General features: G+C 32.0%; 1 protein-coding gene and 1 pseudogene across 1 annotated transcript; both read right to left on the bottom strand.

Moving 5' to 3' along the window:
- Window positions 1–2,897: 2,897 nt before the first annotated feature.
- LOC114735587 (boron transporter 4-like) lies at window positions 2,898–7,190 on the bottom strand (annotated as a pseudogene).
- A 5,949-nt stretch (window positions 7,191–13,139) lies between these two features.
- On the bottom strand, window positions 13,140–17,307 carry LOC114735585 (boron transporter 4-like). The gene is made up of 13 exons (XM_028923276.1): window positions 17,129–17,307; window positions 16,943–17,025; window positions 16,573–16,765; window positions 15,944–16,082; window positions 15,673–15,844; window positions 15,332–15,501; window positions 15,055–15,228; window positions 14,874–14,969; window positions 14,631–14,747; window positions 14,223–14,533; window positions 13,830–14,127; window positions 13,512–13,736; window positions 13,140–13,413 (listed from the first exon to the last, which is right to left on the bottom strand). The coding sequence occupies exons 1-13, from the start codon at window positions 17,230–17,232 to the stop codon at window positions 13,366–13,368; spliced, it is 2,130 nt and encodes a 709-aa protein (XP_028779109.1). The 5' UTR covers window positions 17,233–17,307; the 3' UTR covers window positions 13,140–13,365.
- Window positions 17,308–25,257: the final 7,950 nt, after the last annotated feature.

Raw genomic sequence — 25,257 nt, 5'->3', positions numbered from 1 at the left:
ATCGGAAATAGTATTATAGTGCAATGTTTTGGATGTTATGCTCTTGCAGAGTTGTAAATCTTATACGAGTGTATCACAAGAAATAAAAAAGGTAATATTCTTATTTAATAGGAGTTGAGGTCAAACAAGTGAAATGGGGGGATTCGAGGAGGACGAGGATTCAATCATCCCATTTGATGGGTGAATGTCAATATTTATAATTAATTTTTAAAATTACTAAAAAATCGGATTCCACGGCACATCGCATGCTATATTTCAAGATCCGCGGGGAGCGTCTCTTGTCGGCTACACTAAACGGCATTGACATTTTAACTTTATTTATTTATTTATTGATATGCTCCATCTAATAAATTAATAATGACACAAAAGGCCCACTGTTTGGTGCCCCCTGTCTTCCACCAACCCCACGTCAACAGTCTGCACTATATACATATATGTGCGCGCGCGCGTTTGTGTGTTACAGAAATACCCTGTAATTTTTGTTGGCATATAATTTACGGTTGAAGTGCATTCACCACCTGCAATATTATGTTAGATGTATCCAGTATTTCAAAATATTTTATAGTTCATTCAGCACTTTGAAGTACTTTATTAGGTATGTCCAGTGCTTTGAAGTATTTTATAATGCATCTAGTACTCTTAAATACTCTTCTGGTCCTTAATATAGGATCCAATTGTTGAGTTAATTTTGTTTCTAAATATAAGACCCATATTTATTAATTTTTTCTAAATTACCTCTATGGGTATTCCCTCAACCATAATCAAGTAAAAGAGGGAGATGGGGTATTAAGAAAGATGATTATGGTATTTTAAGAAAAATGTGTCACTTTTTTTTATAATTAACTAACTTACCTAACTTTTTTAATCTAACCAAATTAGTTAAATGAGTCTTATATTAAGAATCGGAGGAATATTTTTTTAGGCGCATCTAGCACCCTAAAAAATACTAAAAAATATTTTATGATACTTAATATACATTCATTTAACAGACATTTTGAGGAGTTAATGATGAAATAAAACTGTTTATGAAATAATATTTTAAAAGCACAACTACTTCTGAAAAAATTAATACTCTAAGAGTAAAATTATATCACAAAATATTTTAAGGCGTTGAATGCACCTAAAAGAATACTTCAGGATGATGAACGCACTACAAAATATTTTAAAACGCTAGATACATATGACTAAATACTTCAGGTTTACCTTATAATTCATGTGTTCATGTTAATTTAATAAACTACGACACAACCTATTAGTGCAAAATGGATAATTTTATGGCACAAAATAACGAATACACGATTCGACTTTTAGAAACGTCATACATGGACTTTCTGAGGTGAAAAAAAAAATTACACAAACGACTTTTCACTTTTAAAAATTTTCTAGAAGGGACTTTTGGTTTCCTAAATACTTAATACTCCGGCAGTCCTTAATATGGGATTTCATTAGAAAATTGATATTGGTCATATATGTAAGATCTATTTCAGATGTTTATCAATTTTTTGCAAATTAATCCTATTAATATTCCCCAATAATAATTAAGTAGGAGGAGGATTGAGAAGGATGTTTAGGATGTTTTAAAAAAATTATCATGTTAACTAATTTAACTAACATCATTAATCTACTTAAATTAGTTAATTAAGAGGGTGTTTGAATGTAAACCAAACCATGGTTTCAAAAGTGCTTTTACAGTTTACGAAATAAATATGTAGAGGAGTTTATCTCGTTTTGCGGAAAAGTGCTTCTCAGAAACACTTTTAAGCATTCCCAAACCCCCCCAGTCTTAAATATATTAAGAACTGGAGGACTATATATACACACATATACACATCTCCTCGTTCCTTTTAATAACTTTGAGCAAAACCTCCGAGAATGCCTAATGCAATCATACATAAATACTTCTTCGGTTTTTAATGTAAAATCTAATTAACTAATTTAAGTAGATTAGAAATATTAATTAAATTAGTTAATATGATATATTTTTTCTAATACACTCTAAGCTTTTTTGATAATTTTCTCCCTACCTCTTTTACTTGATTATTATTAGAAAATACCAATAGGATTCTTCACCCAAAAAAAAATCAATAAGATTAATTTAGAAAAAAATTAATAAACATGTGAGATAGGTCTTACACATAGAACTAATAATTATTTTTTAATTATGTTATACATTAAGGACTGGAGGACTATTACACACATACATTAGGCATAATATCAACAAAATATTATATGAGGTCACAAACTTGAGCCTGATGTTGATATACTACTTTTCATCCTTAATATAAGAATTAGTTTGATATTCAATTTGGTTATAACTGTAAGATCCTGATCTACTTTATCTTTCATATTTATTCATTTTTTCTAAGATAGTTCTTGTAATAATTGCACATATTAAATGTTTTATCATACACATGATGAGTAAGGATATTTAAAATAAGATAACATATATTTATTATAAATACTTAATTTATTTAATATACTCAAATTAGTTAACTAACTTTATATTAAAGATTAGAGGTAGTATTGTTTGTGTTCAAATAGTATATAAAATTAAAAACTAAAATACATTACCTTCACATTAGAAAACAATATTTTATTTTAAAATGATTTTCGTTTAGTTTTGTTTGTGTGTGTGTGTGAGAGAGAGAAAATTAACACAAGCCGCTCATCTATTTTAACATCGAACACAATATTTTAGTGCGATACAAAATTAATGCAAAACACAAAACTTAAGCAGGGAGATGCATGTTCCACGCGCGCACACACATTTTCACAAATCATAAGCCTCGCATCAAATCAAATTTATTTGTACAATGCGGTGTCCTTCCATCACTGTCCTTTCTGTTCATTTTCTGAAGAAGAAAGCAAAGTTGTCACCATCATTATATATAACATCTTCATAACTTTTCTTTACAAATCTACGAATCCGTTTCCCTTCCAATTTCATCAGGGTACACTTGCAACGCCTTTGCAAACAAAATGAAAACAATTACACAGGTCAGTTATAATTGTTTCATGAGAAATTAATTAAGGAAAATAAATATTAAAAGGAAAAAAACTTAGGTAGTCAAGTTTCTTAGAACCATTACATCCATTGTTCCAATCAGATTTTATCACTTGTCTTATTTTTCTGCATCAGCTTGGGATAAAATTAATGCTTATGAGAATGTGTGTGTGTGTGTTTATAAAAATTATTGCATACACACATAGTGACAGAATTCAATTGAAACAAGAGATGTAATAGTTGTAAGGAATTTGACCAAAGTTTTGCGGATATTAAAATTGTGTGTAATATATACCTGTGCATGTGCATGTCGTCTTTCCTCTAATCTGAAGCTCACAGTTTTGTGCTTTACCTCTCCTCTACCAGTGGTGGCCTCGTCTAATATCTCATCATCACCCATTTCCCTTGATCCATTGCTTGCAAATTCCATTTCCTTCATCATAACAACCGCCCACAAAAGAAAATCACAATTTTTAAATTTATATAAGAAAATACTTCTCAATTCACCAAAAAAAAATTGACAAACAAGGTCTATTTAATAAATCATAGCGGTTTTTTTGTAATTGTTACTAATAATTTTATAGTGGGAAAGTTTGAGTTTTTAATATCAGCCTAATTAGACTTCACCTTACTTTTATCACTTGAACTTGAACTAGTCTCATATGGCAAAATTTAATGTAATTTTATAAGTTGATGAAATGCATGCTCAGCATATTAAGAGAAAATTATTAAAAATAATCCAGATAAACAGTGCAATTGATGAATAAGGGAAAAGACTAGAGAAGCATACGAAATCATGAGTGGAGTTAGTTACCCGGGAAGAGGGATGACGGAAGGAAAGGCCTGGTGTGCCAACAATTTCTTCATATTCAGCGGAATCGAGTTCCTTCAAATGGCGAGAATTGAACAGTTTTGGCAGTATAAACTGTCTTATTGGGATCATCAAGAAGAAGGGCAAAGGAAACAAGATTCCTGCTATGGGAATCCAAGTCACTCCAAAACAAACCAGCAGATAGACAAATTGGAACAGAGTGAAGTGTATTATGGCTCTGACTGGTACTGTCTCTAAAAAGGAAGCATGGTCCCCTTTCAACACTCTATATATCATCATTTCAACAACACAAAATGATCAGTCCGACAACGATTATCATCAATAATGATGTAAATTAGAACTGATTCATTATAGTTTCATCAGTTAAATTTTGGACTTACCTGTAGCGTCTGTTAGGGGCTGCAAAGATAAATACTATTCTTTCCCAGAACTGATTTCCAGGAAGACTATCAATAGCCATGTAAGCAAAGTACCCCCAAAGAACTGAAGTGGGTATCTTCTTGATCACAGGCATGGCAAACACAGATCCTCCTACAAGTATTGCTTGCAACAGATTGCTCACTCTTTGCTCGTTCACTCTGATGGGAAGATGTTCATCGATGTGTTTCTCAGGGTCAAATGGATCATTTTTCTCTTCTCCTTTCAGGACTGCTTCTTTTAGGTTCTCTAGTTCTTTCACAGCTGAACTCTGAAAGACAGAATAAAATAATCTTCTTACTCAGCATCAAGAAAGGGATGCGACTGACTTATAATTTAATGGGATCTGGCGATGATGATGGTGATGATAATAACTTACAATTGGGCTTTTGTCCATTTCTACAAACACTGCTTGCATGTTTCCATAGATCTCAGAATTGCTTGCATTGTGCTTTATGCTTTCTTTGGCACTTTCCACCATCTTCCTTCGAATCACCTATAACTCCAGATTTACCCATTCAAAATAAAAGCCAATATATATAGTCCAAATTGATAGGAATCTAGGAGGTAATTCTGTCCATTTACACGATACTGGCCAATTGGGAGAATTAAACCTCACCATTTTTATGGGGTTCTAGCTTATCATATTTTCTATTTTCAGGTTTTTATACTACTGTTGATAGAGAGCAGGATTGAGATCTCATCAACGCACCTGTTTCTTGAGAACAGCCAGGCTTTTGGTGTGCATGGGGGATTGAGGAAGAACTCCATTGGAAGGCGGCAAACCAACCAACCCACAAAGCAAAGTCTAAAAATTTCTTCATGGGATCAGTGACAAGATAGTTTCACAATCAAAACACGACTCTTGTATATTAATTAGAGAGAGAAACAAAGTGGCATATATACTACCATGAATCCCAGCAACATCACATCATAATGATAGGCCGAAGGCTTCTTCAGATTGAATTCCCTCTGTTGTGCCAATTGAGAAGCAACGCTATGATCGAAGAAGTAAAGACCTGCGATCATCAATGCAGGAATTATGGCACCAAAAATATATGCAGGTGGGACCTTCGCCATGTCCTGCGCCAAATATTAAATCAAATTATGTTTATTACTGAAAACATTATATTGCATGTATATATGCAACTTAATTTTGTTTAGGGGAAACATATATAGAATACATTGATAACACTCCAATGCTGTACAGAAGCAGACTCCCAAGCAAGGGGAGAAACAAGCCTTCTAGGAACTCCAGAGGGAAGTTTTCTTGGTACTGCATAGGACAGTGCTGCCCAGAGTATCACCATTAAGGGCACCCCGTAGTCTGCAAAGAAGCTTCTTGACTTGCCTGTACAAATTAAGTTCACTATGTGAGCTTCCAAGCTCATCCAAGGCTTTAATGGCTCGATCAAGTCATTATTTAGTGAAATATTATGAGCATAGCTTATACAAGAACACGTAACTATATATAGGGGTAGTTTGAAAAATAAATAAGAAATATGGGAGATAAAGTGGATGGAAGTCTTGTAAATAAAACAAAAACAAACTCCTCAATTTATTAACTCCTACATCTAATTGACATGCTCATCCGTGGCTGGTTTTGTTATAGCCAACGGGCTTATTTATCTGCTATCTGATGTTATACTATATGGTATGGAATATATCACCTGTGCCGTATAACGAAGATCTAGCCTTTTTGATCTTGAGAGAAGAAAAGAGGAGGCCAAAAGTGAATATAATTCCCAATAACCCATTTGCATAAAGCCAATGGAACTTGTTCTTCTCCAATTCGGGTCTTCATCATGTTCAGGAACTTTAAACTCACTCACCATTCCCTGCGTTTTATTAGAAGAATCAAGTTCAAACTTTCGAACTCACTATAGTGATCTCCCATGTATGCCGAATTTTCTGTACATATATGCATCAAATTAGATTTACCTTAATGGCCTCTTGAATGAACAAGACTGTGATCAACATGCCAAAAAGCTCGTCAGCAATTCTGGTGAATTTATTAACAATAGCGCCGGCATTGAATATTGCTAAAAGTATCAACATCAAAGCCGCCCAAAGGCAGGTCCTGATGAAAAGTTCATAAATCTCAATTCAAGAGACCCACCGATCAATATGTGTGTGTGTGTGGTCGCAAAGGCAACCTTGATTCAACTCCTCAGAGAATAGCCATTTAAAAGCTATATATGAAAAAAGTTGCATTGACATGGACAAATATTGACTGCTACAAGCTCTACAATATAATCGACAGTATGTTCGACTTAAAATAAGTAAGGAACGCTCAACAGTTAACCGTTTTTGACAGTTATGCACCTTCAAGAAAGTTTCTATGTTTTGCTTGGGTGAGAAGAGTAAATGAGAGAAGAGAAAAATAAAATTCTGTCCTCATGTTTCGATGAAAAGGAGGAGAATAAATAAAGGAATGGAAAAACACTCGCGATTAATAATACCCATGTAAACTTTTGGTATTTTCCTTGCAAACAATATATAGCCTACTATTTTGCCATCATCACAATAAATGATGTTTATTCAACAATAAAGAAATATAAAGAATTTAAAAAAAAAACACACAAAAAAGGCATGAAAACACACCCTGGAGGCTTCAACTTCTTGGGTCATTAATTTACAAACATAGATCGATCTCAACAAAATAATTATTATCCTCATCATTTTATTATTAAAAAAATTGAATTTTTAACCATGAAAATGAATTATGTTGGTGGTGCTAGCGCTTACCATCCAGCCCAAGGCAAAAAGAGTTGCCTTCCCAAGTCATTCCTATCTTTGGCGAAATTGTACATGTAAGCATACATGATGATGGTGGGTTCTGCAATCCCTACTATGAGCAAAGGTTGGCCTCCAATAATTGAGTGTATGATTCCACATATTGCAGTTGAGGCCAATGTTTCTACTGGGCTCAACATCCCATCTTCAGACAATCACCACCATATCTCACAAATTAATCAAAGACATGTCCAGTATATATATAATAAATACTCTAAGGCATAGTGATGGAAACTACAAAGCACAATATAAATAATATACATCTAGATATTGAAAACGGGATTCATCAAGATTAAAATAATATAACTAAATTAAAATACACAAAAACGTTCATATATAACCCTCAATAGAGTAATATTTCAATAAAAAGATATCAATTCACACATAATGTAACAAAACAGAATTATTAAAGCACATATTTGAGAAAAGCTCAAAATGGTATCGTTTTAGGCTCAATAAAGGGAGAGGGGGGGGGAAATATAAATCCGACTTAGTTGAGCATTCCAAAACTCTTAATTATCAGATTGAGGAGACCGATTTAACGGTTCACTAGCTTGACCACTCTATTCAAGTTCGATTTTAATACTATTACATGGACACACAATCTATGAAATTTTAAAACAAGAAGATTAAATAGCACAACATTTTGAGTCCAAGAAATAGTTTTTGTCTTATATTATGCAGATTGGTCGAGGAAGAACCTGTGTCTCTATCAAGCTGTTCTCCAAAGGCTATAACGGGAAGAGCAGAAGCAAAGAAGATAAAGGCAGTTGGAGCCAATATCCTATTATCATCATAGAGAGAGAGGGAGGGAGAGAGATAAGTAAGAAATTTGAACCAAGAGGCATCATATATCTGTGTGTGTGCGCCCTTTGAAATATGAAGTAAGAAATTCTTAAAATACCCGATTCCTGAACGTAGACCAGAAATCCAATCATCCTTGTAACACTTTGCTCTTCCTCGAACATCATTAACTACGCCCTTCAAAGGTGTCTTCAAGCTCTCCATTAACAGATCAATAAGAGTTTTTAATGACTCAAATCAAAGGGGCTCTACAATAAGATTTGAACCTTTATATATATATATATATATATATATATATAATCTCACAATAGAGAGCAGATGAATTATTAAATGATGGGAAGGAAATATATAACTCAAGTAGCAGAGCGAAACGATACAAGTTCATACCTGAGAAATAGAAGTGCCTTATACATATATAATGCGCTTCAGGAGTTACCATTATATATGGAATTAAAAATTGTACGATGAAAATTATACATAAGCATCTATCCCAGATTTTGCACCGATCAAATTGATTGACTACTTGACATTGTAATTGAATATTATATATCTCACCAATTAAATTATATGGTTTGGTTATCAGATAAGTACATTATATTCAACTTGTAAAATATATAATAATCATCACAATTTAAGTTATATACGCAACCATTTTTTTTATTTTCTGGTCCAAATGATGCCTCTTAGCGAACATGATAACGTACTGAAAAGCATCGTGATTGATGCTTACTTGTTCAGAGAGGAAAATAAAGAAAATATTTGATTCCTCCTATGTTATATATATGTATATATCATCAGAGAGAGGGGGAGAGATCATATCAGTTTTCTGTGGGACTTGCATGTGTGGCCGCATCAGTTTGCATAGAGAGCGGGGAGAAAATTACAAAACTAATAATTGTTTTTTGTTTTTTCTTCACACTAACGTAATTGCAAACCAAATTTTCTCCGTACTAGAAACTTCTGATTTACAAGTCTCCTTCGTGTGGAATCAAATTTAGGACCATATTGATGTTTGATTATTGAATTGGTCTGTCTCAAAAATTTAACGAAGAACCCAGGTGCTCTCCACGAGTGGGCGTAGCTGGTAAAGTAGCTGAAGAGGAAAATATAAAATATAAAATATATATATGGCAGGTTATGCGGGCTATCCTGCAGGTTAGATGGTATGGACTGTCTTAACCTGTATTTTGTTGGGCTGGAAAAAAGCCAACCTTAACCCGCCTCTTTACGGGAGGTTGGCAGGCTCATCTGCAAGTCACAGCCCATATTACTGACTCTAGCATATTTGATTTGTTTCGGGTAAAAAGACACAAGTTTGAATCCTACTTGTTAAAAAAGACGATCTTGGGGAGGATTCTACTTGTTCTGTTTCGGCTGAGAGATATCTTAGTTTCTAACCAAAAAAATTTAACGAAATGAAATACATGACTTAGATGAATCAAATATAGTTTAAAAGATCAATATATATGTATATATATAGTTGAAAAGATTACAAGTATTTGTTAGAGTTGTCCAGCTCATCTACAATATTTTAAAATCGATCCAATCATCCACTTGAAAATTTATTTTAGAACAGGTATCGTCACGCAATATTTTACTATCCTTTAGTTTCATAATCATATTATTTATCATAAGGACACCGATGGTTAAAGATCTAAAGCTTACACAACTCCAGAAAGTTTAGTTAAGATTACTCAAATGCATCGATAATACCAGCGTTTAAAAAACACGACATAAGAATAATTATGCTTAACTCATTGTTAATACCATGTTTAATTTGTGATTACATTCACATCGGTCAGATATGTTTTTGACTTGAGGGGTTTGGGACAAATCTATACTTTTATAAAATAAAATGTTTATTTTTCGTACGGCACATTGTCGGTTGTACGGCATTGTCGTTTCGATTTCTAAAAGGAACATTAATATGCAACTCTTTATAATTTAATGAAATTTTTAATTAAATTCTTGTCGTTTTTTATTGGGTCCTTATAATTTTCTTAACCATATAATCCTCCAGTCCTATATACTTCCAATTGTCTATTTAGGACCGGAGGAGTATTAGTTTATATACTCGTAATTTTTTAATTTGTAAGATAAACAAAATCAGCGGCTAATAATGTATCTCTTAGTTAACATACACACGGATTAATTTTATTACATGAACATAACTAAAATCAAAATCAACCAAATTAGAAATTATGTACAGACGCAAGTAGACAATTGGAAGTATAATAATTTTTTATTAGCATGTTGATATAAATAAATTTATTTCATTATTTTATTTTCAAATATATGTTATCAACATAGAATGAGCTAATCCCTTATAACACAGCAAACTATTATTTGAATTCTTATTAAGAGATGTATAGGGGTGTTCAAGGCCGGCCTGTCTCGGTTGGACCCGTTCCGGTCCCGGTCTTATTGGGACGGGACGGATCCGTCCGAAATATTTCGGGACAGGACAAACCGGGACGGGACAAGAAAGGGGACCGGGACGGGACGGGACACGGGCAGGGTCGTCCCGTCCCGGTTCCTTTTTTTTTTTAATTTTTTTAATTTTTTATCCTATTTATATAATATCATTTTTTTCACATTTTTTTAAGATTTGACACTATTGTATGTAACTATGGAAATATTTATTTAGAGTTTTATATTTGTTAATGATTTGGGATCATTGATGATTAGAATTTTTAACAAGTTTTTATTGTGTTAAAAGCTTTTGTTTAAAGTTTTTAATGACTATTATATGTAATATTTTGAGCTTTTGTTTGAGAGTGCCCAAACAAATAAAAAAGAAAATAAAAAGATGTTTTTATAAGGTTTAAGTCCAAAAAAATATAATTAAAAAAATCAGATTTTTTTAAAAAATTAAAAAAAAATTTAAAAAAATAAATTTGGGACGTCCCGGTCCCGTCCGACCGGGACCGGGACAACCCCGGGATGGACCGGGACTCGGGACAGATTTTCTGTCCCGTTACTGTTCATCGGGACGGAACCGGGACGGGCCTGTCCCGGTCCCGATCCGTCCCATGAACAGCCCTAGATGTATCTACATTTAATACGATAATATCTTAAATAAAATTATTTCTAATTAGAGGATATCTATACTTAGTAAAAAAATTATGTGCATAGAACTAAAGTCTATAATTGAAAAAAAAAAGAATCTATATAAAAAAAAGTACAAAAATCTAATTAAAAATTAGATAAAACTTTAAAGTCTGACAAATTAATTTCTCCTCTTTTTAATATAAAATATTTCCTGTTGTCCAACAAATGTTGGGTGGGAGATGACAGGATGCACATATATTTCTGACTTCTTCCGATCTGATCGTGTGTGCGAATCTGTCACGTAATTAGTGTTCACATCGATGATATTGAAATTGGTGATCTAAGGACTTTTTTTTAAAAACAAATTGGAGATAAAATATAGTAGTATAAGGAGACGACGGCACATTTGATAACTTATCGGCTTCTACTTCTTTTTAAATTGACAACTCAACAATTTGGGAGTCCTAAAATTTTCTCACTCTTAAAAGTCAGCGCTTGATCCCATGTTCTCTTTGTTTTTCCTTTCTTTTTTCTTGGCCGTCCACTCAATCCCGCGTTCGCCACCTTATGGTTTTGCATTTTGATGAAAAATTGGAGTTTGGTCAAATAAGTCGATATAATTCGTGATGGGCTAATTTTTTTTATAAGGCATTCAAAATTCAGACACAAGTGGATAATATAATTCTGGCATTTAAAAAAATGAGCAATCAAATTCATCCAATTATTGGCAGGTAATTAAGCTAGTACATTACAAAAATTAGTTAAATTAGTTATTTATAATAAATATATGTTATTTTTTAAAAAATATCCTTGCTAATCAAGTGTATTAGTTAGAACTATTATTATTACAATGACTATTTGAAAAAAAAATATGAGAGAAATGGGATTAGAATCTTATATTTAGAATTAAAATAAAAGTCAAACGAGCTTTTATATTAAGGAGGTAGTATTTTACTTATGAAATATACACAGCCGAATTTTTTTTTTTTAAAAAAAAAGGCATTGTTCTCTTAAGATAAATTTCACCCGCATAAAATCCCAAAGAGAAGCACCTCATGTCATAAATCCCCATTACTTGTTGGGAGTTTGTAACTCTACTGGGAACACATTCCCAGGTCAAAATACTAGAAACAGATTTCATGCTCATTATTTTAATGAATTTAGACCATTCAAATCAATTTTGAATAGTTCTGAACTTCTGATTCAATTTTATTTTTTTAATCTTTTAAATAATTTTTTTATTTTAATAGATATAAAATTTAAAATAATGATAATCTTATAACTATGGTGTTGATAAAAAAACTAAACTAAACTATTCCATGATTGTAATTTTTATCCTGGATGCAATGAAATTAACACACAATGGAATACCAAGACAACTTATTGTTGGGCACGTTCATGACTTCTGGGAAATGTTGATCTTAGTTAATTACGGGAGATTGTCGATTGTACGTGTTGTAGTTTTGTTATTATTAAATACTCTAAAAAAATATTCCGGATTTTCAAGCATATATGTTACCGTTGGATGATGCGAACACGGCGTTGTCGTTTAGTTGCAAATTTTATTATTGAAATTAGGTCTAATATTTCAAATTTTTATTCAAATCAGTTTATTTACAAATACTAATCTTTTTCTATTGTCATAAGTCATAATATCTCAAATCACTTCGTTTAAAAAAATAAATGATGTAAAAATAAATGAAGTTATATATATATATATATATATATATATATGCAATGAACAAAATCCCAATTTTCTTTTCCGGTCAAAGAATGAACCTAATTATATTCCCTTAATTCATAATTATTATTTTGAAAAGATAACGCGCTGAGGGATCTGTCCAAGGGTTAATATTATTTATGAAAAAACATAAACAATTTTAATTAAGATGAAAGGCCAGAAAACTAATTAAAGAGCATAGGGGGATTAACTGATATATCTTATAAAAATAAAATAACCCGGGACCAACGGGCGTAGGTTCTAGTAGAAGGGACTATGACATAATCAGATAATCAATCATATTTTTTTATAAAAAAAAAAACTCCCACGAACAGATTTTGCGTGAGAATATATGTTGTTTAATTAATGTTAATTGATATTATTTTCTCATATATATAATCATGTTGGTAATTTATTTGCTATTGCCAATTGAGCTTCCCTTCACGTTATATTTATTCCTCTGATCTCCTGTAAAGTCTTTTCAGTTTAATCTTTGTTTTCTAGCCGATAACTTATTGAGTGCCATATAACATCAATATATATAAAAAACACAAAATATACAGATGAGCCTGTTCACAAATTGTGAAAATTGGCTATGCATGCCATATTTACATACATGCAGAAGGTGACCTCTTTAATTATTTCCATCACTGTCCTCTGACTCTGGAAATATATAGCTAAAGTCACCATTATTGTCTTCTCATAATAACCATGTTTTCCTGGCACAGACCTTTGTGATCTCTACGAATCCGTTTCAATTATAATTTCATCAGGATAGACTTGCAACCCCTTCATTCGCATACAAAAAAACGAAAAGATAATTAGAGATGTAATTAATTAATTTAGTTTTGATCTTATGAGAAAATTAATTAGATTGTGCAATATACCTGTGCACGTGCATGTCTTTCATCTCTGAAGCTAATAGCTTTGACCTTCAAGTTTAAGTCTCTGGGTACGTGTGCACGTGCATGTCTTTCCTCTCTGAAACTAATAGCTTTCACTTTTAACTCTCCTCTCCCTGTTAGGGCCTCGTTTAATATCTCATCATCGTCGTCATCATCTTCTTCTTCTTCATCCATTTCCCTTCTTTCCATGCTTGGTGATTTCATATCCTTTTAACAAACCCGGAGAAATGAATTAGAAAAAAGGGTTTAATTTATGGAGAAGATAAGCAAGTTAGAAATGATTTGAGTTAATTTAGTTACCTGGTGGAGATTGAGACGAGAAGAGTGACGGAAGGAAAGCCTTGAAGTAGTGCCTGCAATTTCTTCATACTCAGCAGCATCAAGTTCCTTCAAATGCTGAGGATTGAAGAGCTTTGGTAACAGATATTGCCTTATTATGATGAGAAAGTACAAGGGCAGAGGAAACAACATTCCTGCCATGGGAATCCAAGTCACTCCGAAACATATCAACAGATAAACAGATTGGAACAGTGTGAAGAACAGTATGGCTCTGAATGGTACTGTCTCTACAAATGAAGCATGGTCCCCCTCCAACACCCTATCATTTCAAACCAGAAAATGAGGTCAGTTAATTAATGCAGAGATGAGAATTATTGATTTAGTTTCTGGTTTTATTATTATAATTGGACCTACTTGTATCGTCTGTTGGGGGATATGAGGATATAAAGTATTCTTTCCCAGAATTGATTTCCTTGAAGACTATCAATGGCCATGTAAGCGAAGTAACCCCACATAACTGAAGTGGGTATCTTCTTTAAAAGAGGTAAAGCAAATACAGATGCTCCAACAAGTATTGCCTGTAACAGATTGCTCACTCTTTGCTCTTTCACTCTTATGGGCAGATGTTCATCAATATGTGTCTCAGGGTTAAATTTACTATCCGATTTCTCTTCCCCTTTTAGGATTGCTTCCTTTAAGTCCTCTAGTTCTTTAACCACTGAAGTCTGCAAAATAAATAAAGCAGCAGCCTTGTTCAGCATGGGGATCGAAGAGATGACTTTAAATACTGGGATGAAGCTTCATAAGTGTGACTTGACTTACAATTGGGCTTTTATCTATTTCTATGAACACTGCTTGCATATTTCCATAGATCTCAGAGTTGCTTGCTTTGCCCCTTATGCTTTCTTTGGCACTCTCCACCATCTTCCTCCGAATCAACTGTATCCACGAATCAAGCTGTATCCACAGATTTACCCAATCATTTAAACAAAGCATGTATAATCACTAACTCCTGATCAAGTTGTGTAATATATTGACAGAAAAATTCAGATCTCATTCACGGACCTGTTTCTTGAGAACAGCAAGGCTTTTAGTGTGCATGGGGGACTGAGGAAGAAGTGCACTGGAAGGTGGCAAACCAATCAACCCACAAAGCAAAGTCTGAAAATTTCTTCATGGGATTAGTGATCAGATAGTTTCACAATCACACCAGAACACAATGAGAGAAAGATATATAGTGAAATACCAGGAATCCTAGCAACAAAAAGTCATAGTGATGAGCAGAAGGTTTCTTCAGGTTGAATTCCTTCTGTTCTGCTAACTGAGAAGCAACACTATGATCGAAGAAGTAAAGACCCGCAATCATCAGTGCAGGAATAATAGCAGCAAAAATATATGCAGGTGGGACCTTCACCATATCCTGCACCAAACAGAAAATTATATTGACGTTTAAAATATCATGTTGTATGTGTACATCTTTATTTCAGTATCATCGTTATTTTGAGGGCAATATAGATTATTACTTGGACGACTTTCCAATGATGTAAAGAAGTAGATTCCCAAGCAAGAGGAGCAATGAGCCTTCTAGGAACTCCAGAGGGAAGTTTGTTACTTGGTACTGTGAAAGACAAGGCTGTCCACAGTACCACCATTAGCGGAACCCCGTAGTCTGCAAAGAAACTTCTCAATTTCCCTGCGCAAATTATGCAAATTATGTTACATTTCTTTACTGATCTTCTTCTTCGATAGCTTATTTGCTCATTAGCTTCAATAATTTTACGTGTAATTTGCAGGTGTAGTACAAATTCTTGTTTAATTGAAATATCTGTAAGTCATAGAAACAAATAACTTGATGACAACAAACCTGTGCCGTATAACCATGATCTGGCTTTCCTGATCTTGAGAGTGGAAAAGAGAAGGCCAAAAGAGAATATAATTCCCAATAGTCCATTTGCATAAAGCCACTGAAATTTGTTTTTCTCTAATGCTGGGTGCTCGGTCCCGTGTTTAGGAGCCTTAAACTCACTCACCATTCCCTGCGTTATTTTAGACAGATCAGAGGTTCAATTAGCTTCAAAAACACACTCCGTGTTTAGCATGCTAATTAAATATTCTATGTACCAAATTATAGTAACCTTGATAGCCTCTTTAAGGAAGATGACTGTGATCAACATGCTAAAAAGCTCGCTAGCAATCCTGGTGAATCTATGTACAATGCCACCAACATTGAATATTGCGAGAAGAAACAACATCAGAGCCGTCCAAACGCAAGTCCTGAGATGTTCACAAGTCTCATATTAGCTTTTTAACCTTTGAGAAGTTAATCAAGAACTATTGATGTACATGTTATCAAAACTTGCATTGTAACAAAGTTATTTAAGCTTCAAGCCTATACGTCTGGTCTCTAAGATTCCATCTTGAAATTTCTCATTATATATATGCAAGACTTCAAAAGAAATCTACACTCATGGACTCACCAAAAAGATTCAAATCCTCGAGAATTCCTCATACAAAATATTTGAAGTCCTATTTCCTAATACTTTAAGTCTTGACGGATATACCTGGCTAGAACTTAGAACTTTTCCTGAAAAGCATAAACTTAATTAGCCGCTTTCCATGTAGAGTTTTTTCAACGAACCAAACGGTCAAACAGACGGCCGTTTTAACTAAATATCTTCTCAACTAAATTCTCTTATTCATTTTTTTTCTTTTTAAATTAAAAGACTGATCAAATTCTTACTATGGAAGTTGCTTTTGTTCTTACCATGCAGCCCAAGCTAAGAAAAGTTGTCGTCCCAAACCATCTCTTTCTTTAGCAAACTTGTACATGTAAATGTACATGACGATAGTGGGCTCTGCGACTCCTAATATTATTAGGGGTTGGCCTCCAATAACTGAGTGTATGATTCCACATATAGCAGTTGAAGCCAGTGTTTCTACTGGACTCAGGCTTCCATCTTTAAACAAAACCACCAAATATAAGTAAATAAACATCCATTCCAAGACATGCAAGCACACTATGAAAAGGAGGGGAAAAAAAACATTATTTCGTAGGGCTGGACACCAAACATTATAGACAATAATATTGACAGTGTGACACGCATATATGGACAACAGACATTCATAGGTAGAACCTGTGGCTATATCGAGCTGTTCTCCAAAGGCTATAACAGGAAGAGCACAAGCGAAGAAGATATAGGTAGTTGGAGCCAATATCCTATTGTCAGAAAGAGAAAGAACGATTATATAAAGATTTGTGCTTTGACATTTGAACGAAGGCATCATATATGTTTGATATATATGTGGAGCAACAAAATTACCCGATTCCTGAACAGAGACCAGCAATCCAGTCTTCTTTGTAACATTTTTTTCTTCCTCGGAAATCATTAACTACGCCCTTGAAAGGTGTCTTCAAGCTGTCCATTTCTATGGGACAGAATGATAGTATGATGATTCAAGGGGGCTCTCCAAGATTTAAACTTTATTGCATGTGACCGCAATAAGTGGATGGTAGAAGAAGAGAAGAAGTGCCTTCGACTTGAAATCTTCATGTGAGTAGGTCATTATATATATAGACGCAAGGAAACAAGACACATAAGCATTTCCAATTTGTGTATACGTCAAATTGATAGAGTTGACATTGTTATTTGAAGGCTTTCTTAGTGAGATAGATAACTATCCAAAATGATGCGAGTTGGCAAACGTAACAAGTTGTTCCAAGGAATCGTGATTGACGGCTACTTGTTTGAAAAGGGAAATTAAGAATTCAGAAAGGAAAGGAAACGTCTCGTCTCTCAGCCTTACGTTAGCATCAATGCGATAAACAGTGTTTGCTCAAAAAAAAAAAAAAAAGAGAGCAATACGATAGACAATCAAAGGATAACAGCACGTACGTACCCACGCGGTTTTTGAGACCCCTGCACATATTGGCATATGAAAAACGACGAGGGGATGGTGTTGAGCTTTGCTCTTTTACACTGCCTCCGATTTTTGATATAAGAGTCAGATAATTAATTTATAAATATTAAAAAAATTAGTTAAGTTAATTATTTGTAATAAATAGATGTTATTTTTTCTAAAATATCTTTATTAATCAATTATGTGCATTAAAATTATTCCTTGATGTAAACTCCTTAACATGTGCAATTATCATAAGGATTTCCTAAGGGCAAAATAGATAAATATATTATTAGAGACAAACTGGATCAAAGTCTTATATTTAAAGTTAAATTAAATCTTCAGCTGTTCTAGGACCTTAGGTAATATTAACTCAAGTTGATGAGAATTATATCTTCATTTAAACAAGCGATTGAGTACTCGATTTTCAGCTATTGTGTCCGGAAGGGATTTAGCTTTTGTTCTCAATACCTTGAGGGAGATAATCTCTCCTATATCGGCATGGTCTTCTCCTTAGTCCTTATACTCACAAAAGAAACCACTCTAGCTCCCCCATTCTTATTACAAGTATTTATCATCAACAACTTTATATAGATTAAGAGATTGAGTTATTAGTTAATAGTTTTAAACTTTAAAATTATGTTCATTAATTAAAACATACATAGGTACCATATAAAAAATTGAAGAAAACTATAGGAACCTCAAAAATATAATGGTTTTTTCTTTTTTTCAATATGTAATTTTGGGCTTAAAATCATAATTAACTAATATCAAATACCGATTCTATACAATAAGAATATGTGTAATTTGGGTTTAAGTGGATTCATTTATGTCATAAAATATCCCACAGATAGGTAGAGTGGGAAGTTGAAAGGTCATTAGCAAAGAAGGTTGTTGCATATAGAAGATTCGAAAATATGTGAAAAGTCTTTATTACTATTAGCTTTCTTAAGGAGGGGAGAAATGGGATTAGTTAAGTTGTTTTTCCCTGAAAAGTCAACTCTCCCCCAGTATTTAGCATGAATTTCAGGACCATAAGCATATTCTCTTATATATGAATTCTCCATGGCCCTAATATTTTTGGGGAAAAGATATCTTTTTTTTTTCCTGGAAAAAAAATCTCTTAAACTAACAATGCTGTTTTTTCAACAAAATAGTATCATTCAAAAGTAACATATAGTAATTCTTAAGAGATTTATTTTCAAAGAGAAATAAATACTTGATTTTGATGGGTCACATGTAACAAAAAATTATAATTATTTATTAGAGCCCCACTCTTATTATTTAATTACAGCCAGCTCACACACACTACATATTTTAACAAAGGTTTAACCGTACAGATCTGGAACAAGTGAAGAACACAGAACAATTATACTTAACGGTCACTCTCGATGCCAAATGGGTGCGAAAGCCTTGTTTATAAAATATTAAAATATTCTTTTTGATCGAGAAGTGTTTTTCACTTGTGGCCACTTGTGAGGTTTGGCTTTGATTCATATATAATTATGTTTATTTAATTTTCTTTTTAAAAAAACATGATGATGGTTATCAAGTAAACTGTTTAATAACGTACGGTACGTCGTTGGTTGTACGGTGTTATGGTTTTGTTTTTCTAATTATAAATTATTCATTTGATTCTAAATATAAGACATATTTTGTAGTACAAATTATATTATAAAGTAAATCTTATATTTAGAATCGAATGAGTATTAATCATCAATTCTCTTATTTTCAAACTTATGATCTAGCTGGAAAATGATGCCAATAGCCTCTGAGCGTATCCCGTATTCCCGGCAATCTTGAAAGTTGAAAGTTGAAACTTGAAACCCACATGGGAGCCTCATGGGGTAACTAATATTATCACAATATTATATTTGAACTTTCTATTTTTTAAAATCTAAACAGTCAGGTAAGAAAATCAATTAGGCTACAGATCATATCCTGCTCCATTAATATTTTTCCCTCAAAATATCACACTTGAAAATATATAAGAATATTTATCATAAAAAATATCATAAAAATATGTTGCCTTTAATTGCCATTGCCTCAAAACTTCTTTAATGCTTCATCCACGCTAACCTTACTTTGTTTCATTAATCAATATATAATTACTCCCTCCAATTTCTAACATAGAAATTAGTTGAAGGTTGGATTTGGTCATAAATATAATACCTCTATTTATCTTGCCTCTTATATTTATTATTTTTCTGAAATAATCTACTTAACTTATAAACCGATAATCCGATATACTACTCTTTTGGAATCTTAAATATAAGATCTAGTTTGTGAGTGTAATTTATGCTACAAATTAGATTTTATATTTAAGACTGAAAGTAATATAATATAACGTTATCTAGGAGCTTTTGGGATATATTTATTATAATTAATCAATTTATTTGAATTTTTAATTTACCTAAATTAGTTGGATGGTTTTTATATTAATATTAGAAGGGTTAAAAAAATAAAAAATGATGATGATTATACATATAGATCATTGATAATGGTATCTATCATATATTTATACACACACACACAAATATGTTTTTAATGTTGATTGATGTTCCTCATACAAGGAGACTCTGTTGAATTGATCAAACTCATTGGCCAAGTTTGATTTCTCCTTTTACTTCTTCAATGCAGGCTAGAAATATCTTTATATCAGTCTATAAATTACACATTTTATAGTGTTTCAGATGGATGAAAAAAAAAGCATTGAATATAATTGTTCCAAGTTTTTGAGTTCAACAAGTTACAATTAATTCAATTTATTTATTTTTTGTCACATATATTCGTAATCAAGTTCATTTACTATCTCTAATTGTTCCAAGTTTTAATTTCTTTTAACACGTATATCAATGAACTACGAATTAAAATGCTTCTAATCAATAATCTATTTGTTTATTTAATTAGTCTATCTCAAAATCTCACAAAGGAGGTTACAATTGACATGGATGGATCAGATATGACAAAAAATTATAGCAATTTTGTTAGAGTATAATATTTTTAATTTAATCCCATCTAAATCACATACCAATATTTTAGCAATTATTCAGCCGTACAGTTATGAAATAGAGCATGATAAAGAAGCACTCATCGTCACTGTCTTTTAATAATTACTTAATAATATCAAGTGGTTACACACACCTGCAAAAATTTTAAATAATATTGCGCAAAGCAAGAAAAAAAAAATTTTTACGCTTAAAAGTCAACATGTTTGTGTGAGCTTACGTGGATATATATCATGCTTATAATTTTTTTATTTAATCCAATGAAAATCGCTTACCATATTTTAAAAATAATTACTTCAACGGTACACATGGAAATTTCATGGAAAAATCATCGTCATGCAACATCATATTTTGTCGGTCTTTTGATTTGGAAAGATTCGCAGTCTTTTTAATAATTTGTTAATTAACGCATAAACAAATATCTAGATGCTTCACAGATTAGAAAAAAACCTGGAGAAAATTTCAACAATATTAGTTTTTTTGGAAAAAAATTGAGGAATACTTTGAAATTTTGATGGAGACGCAACGAATCTGGACACTATAGTCAGTATATTCGTGAGATGAGGGTGTGGATACACGATTTTTTTTTTCCATATCAGAAGGAATACATGACGTTTTAAAAATGTCTTTTTTTATTCTGGAGTTTGGGTCAAATAAGTTAATTAGTATTTTTCTTAAATGGTTGGCGAATTTTCTAAGGTATTCCAAAAATGAAAATATGTACAGTTATATCATCCCACACCCACTGGGAAACTCCCTTCAGTCCAAAATATATGATACCTTTTAGAAGAAAACCCTGATGTATGAGAGGTAGTCTTCGATGGATTATACATTCTTCTTTGTTTGATAACGAGTCAGCATCCTTTAACTTATGGGTATCAAAAAAGCTGATTTTTTTGTTGCAGACGATCATTTGGAATGATCAAGCAATATTGTCAAATTAAACAAGATTTTGTGCAACTGTTAAGCTGCTTTGTCAGTTTTAGTATAGACTTTATTAAGTCTTTATCTCTTTCTCTTTTCTTTTTTTTAAGTTCTTGTTTTTCTTTAGAATCTACCTTGTAATGACTTTCGTTATCTTTAATTTAGTGGCATTTTGATCTTTTAATTAAAAAATAAAAAATAACCCTGATGTTACTATTTATCCGTGATACATATCGGATGTTGACAAAGCAAGAGATGGGTGGGTGACACAAATAAAAACATTAAAAAAAGGTTTTCAATTTAAGATTAGTTGATGGCTCTTCTTTATTGATTGGCATAAAACCAATTTTGATCAAGAGGAGTATAAAATAAATGAAGCCGCCTTTGAAACCCAAGAGCAACGGAACGTACGGTACGTTTGTCTGGTGTACGGTATGTCGTTTTCTGGTTAAGTGGTTATAAAATACTCTCAGGCATTTCTCAGTCCGATATGATGATGCCAATAGCTCTTATCATTTTCCCCGCATGTTGCTGTCCATCCTCATAGCCATGTGGTGGACTCATTAATTAATTCATCCCCTTCTCCCACTATATTACCCAGCTTAGTTTTTTTACAAAATATTACCTAGCTTAGTTGGTAGGACTTATAATGGGATCTTTAATACTATCTCCGATCCTGCAAGTTGACTAATTTGAGGATATTAAGAAGAAAAAAATTAAGTTAGTTATTTGCAATAAATAGGTATTGTCTTTCTTAAAATATCCTTACTAATCAAGTATATTAGTTGGAATTATCATTGATATAAGAACTACCTTAAGAAAAAAATATATAAATATGAGAGACAAAGTGGACTTAGGTCTTATATTTAGGACAAAAAAAAAGTCAAAAAAAGTCTTATATTAAGAACAGGAGATAGTATAAGATCTAATTTATAGTCCAAATTAAATTATAAATTAAATCTTACACTAAACAATAGAGGCAGTAATTTTGGTATGCAATTGTGTTAGCTGTTTAAGAGCTTTGTTACTTCATGATATGCCCAATTCATCAATTTAGAGTTCATTTGATTGGGAGTAAGTTCGCTGGGCCGGGGGAAAGGATTTGATGCTGAGTTTGATTAGGAAGTGAATAAGGGAAGACTGGATTCTAATAAATCTGTGTGGAGCACAATGCTTTGTTTTTTCCTTCTGAATAAATATTACTCATTTGATGTTAAATATAAAACATATTTTGTATTGTAATTTATGTTATAAAATGAGTGTTATATTTAGAACAAGATGACTAACGAGTAGTACCTTTGGCACAGAGATGATAGTTTTTACTATAAAATATTCTCATAATCAATTTCATTTACTTGATATATGAAATCGATTTTTATAAATAAATTGAACAACAAGTGAGTTATGAATAATTCAATTTATTTAATTTATTCTCATAATCAATTTCATTTACCATCCCTAATAATTAATTAAAGAAGTCGGCTGGATCTCACACCGAATTTTTTTAAAAAAAATTATATACAGCTAGAAAAATTAACGACCAAGAAATAATAAATGAACAATAAAATAATAATATTACTAACAACTAATTTAGGTACAGTCAATCTTTTAATTTTAAACAAATTTTTAATTTTTTCTCTTAATTTTAAAAAGTATATTTTAAATCATTTAATCCCCAAATTGTTAGTCTTAAATGATAATTTTTTTAACGCTCATGGTTGCTTTCAAAATTAAAATTAATATATTGGTATGTGAGAATATTTTATCAATATTTAAGATCTTAACATTATCATTTTTAGTTAACAGTTTTAGAGTTAAATGACCAAAAACACACTTTTTAAAATTAAGATATCAAAATAAAATCTTGTTTAAAGTTAAATAACTAAAAGTATGCTTTTATTAATTTATTCGTTCTATCTCAAACTTTATACGAGAACTACTTGACTTAGCTACGGATCAGATATCACAAAAAAGTTAGTCATTTATTAGAGGAGAATCTTCTTTTGTTTTTTTATTTTGCCAGAGCAATTTTCTTTTAATTTGATTTTGTCTAAATCACGCTCCCTCTTTTAACAATGAATCAGCCGTACAGTAGGACATATAAATAGGACAAATATAGTGTCTTGTAGTAATATAATTAGTTAATTTTTTTAATAAATATAAGAGAGAATTAGACCAAAGGATCGCAGAGAAAAATATTTAGTAAGAAAGACCGTAAAAATTAGAACTATTTAAAAGGACCAAGTGTTCAAACATAAATTTTAAAATACCAAATTACCCTTTCCACTTTATTCATTCTCCCGATTTTGTTTACATTCAAGAATAAAATACATCAATATCCTTTCTACTTAACCATCAAGCCATGAGTTCGGCAAACTTATATATTAATCAATGTCTATAGAATATGCCAAAATCCTAAGGTCAAGGTATGAAATTAATTACAAATATGCATGATACACAACTGTAGCAGAGAGAAGAACCAAATCTCATTGCTTATTTCTTAAAAAGCCGAAACAATATACTGATGGCGGGTAACTCGAAGCATACCTGGTCAAATATATTCTGCGGCAATCACTAATAGATGATAAGAGAGATGCAAAAAGGGTTTAAGGGCAAACGATTGTGTTATTTCCTCTTACAATAGATTCTAGCACCTGCTATCAAAGAATTAGATTTCTGGAATTTAAAAGTGAGTAAAAACCTTTATCATCAACGAGTTTCAAGGGTTTTTTGATTTTGTGTGGAGTGGGATGCGGGCTAGTGGAAAACGAGAGAACTCACTAACTGTCAAATAATTGAAATATCGTGTGAGAGAAAATAGGAGAATAAGTTGTGGGCAATTTTGTCTTTCTAAAATTATATTTTAATATATGGTCCTTTAAAATAATTCTAATTTTTATAATCCTCACGCTAAAATTTTTTTCTATGGGTCCTTTGTTCTAATTTTCCCGAAATATAATTAGTGAATTAACTCGTCGAAAATAATCAACATACCAATTGGTTACACACCTGCAAAGATTCCACGTAAAATTTTCTTGCGCTTAAAAGTCAATACCGCGTTGGCGTAACGTAACTGTGGATATTAATATTGGACATCATATTTTTTTAAAAAAAATATTTATTTTTTTGGAGGCTGCGTCATCCTATAAGTTTGATAATTTTGAAGGCCGCGTCAGATAGATAAGTGATCGGGCTCAATTTTATAAGCCTATCACGGTTCAAACAAGGCTGGCATTGCAAATTGCAACTTCTTCTTCCGTGGGGATTATGATTAAGATTATTAATTAGGATTATTATGATGATGATGATTATTAAGAAAAAATAATTTATAGATCCATATAATTTCACTGGATTAATTCTTAATCAAGTTTATCACGTCCTCATAATTCTCAAATCATAGAGAATTTGATTAAAAATTAAGTAATCCTATGAAAAAAATTACTAAAATGTAATTTAAAATCAAATACCTATACAAGTAAGTTGTTTGATTATTGATTGAAGTAGCATCATTCTTATAAAAAAAAATACAAGTTTAAATCTTAAAAAATATACTTATTAGAAAGATTTTACTCTTCTGTTAAAAAAAATAAAAAAAGACTTTACTCTTAAATGTTTTTAGC

The sequence above is a fragment of the Neltuma alba genome, unplaced genomic scaffold, assembly GCF_004799145.2.
Source record: "Neltuma alba isolate B1F8T4 unplaced genomic scaffold, ASM479914v2 tig00013238_pilon, whole genome shotgun sequence".
In the NCBI taxonomy this organism is placed as follows: Eukaryota; Viridiplantae; Streptophyta; class Magnoliopsida; order Fabales; family Fabaceae; genus Neltuma; species Neltuma alba.
Note: the sequence above shows the minus strand (reverse complement) of the source record. Positions and strands in the feature narration are given on the sequence as shown.

Bases quoted from the DNA above. Each gene is read 5' to 3' on its own strand.
- LOC114735585 (XM_028923276.1), bottom strand. From the start codon at position 17,232: ATGGACAGCTTGAAGACACCTTTCAAGGGCGTAGTTAATGATTTCCGA. The intron at 14,534-14,630 runs GTAAGTCAAGTC...TTTATTTTGCAG, and splicing joins AAATAGATAAAAGCCCAATT to ACTTCAGTGGTTAAAGAACT. The intron at 14,128-14,222 runs GTAGGTCCAATT...TTGAAATGATAG, and splicing joins TCCCCCAACAGACGATACAA to GGTGTTGGAGGGGGACCATG.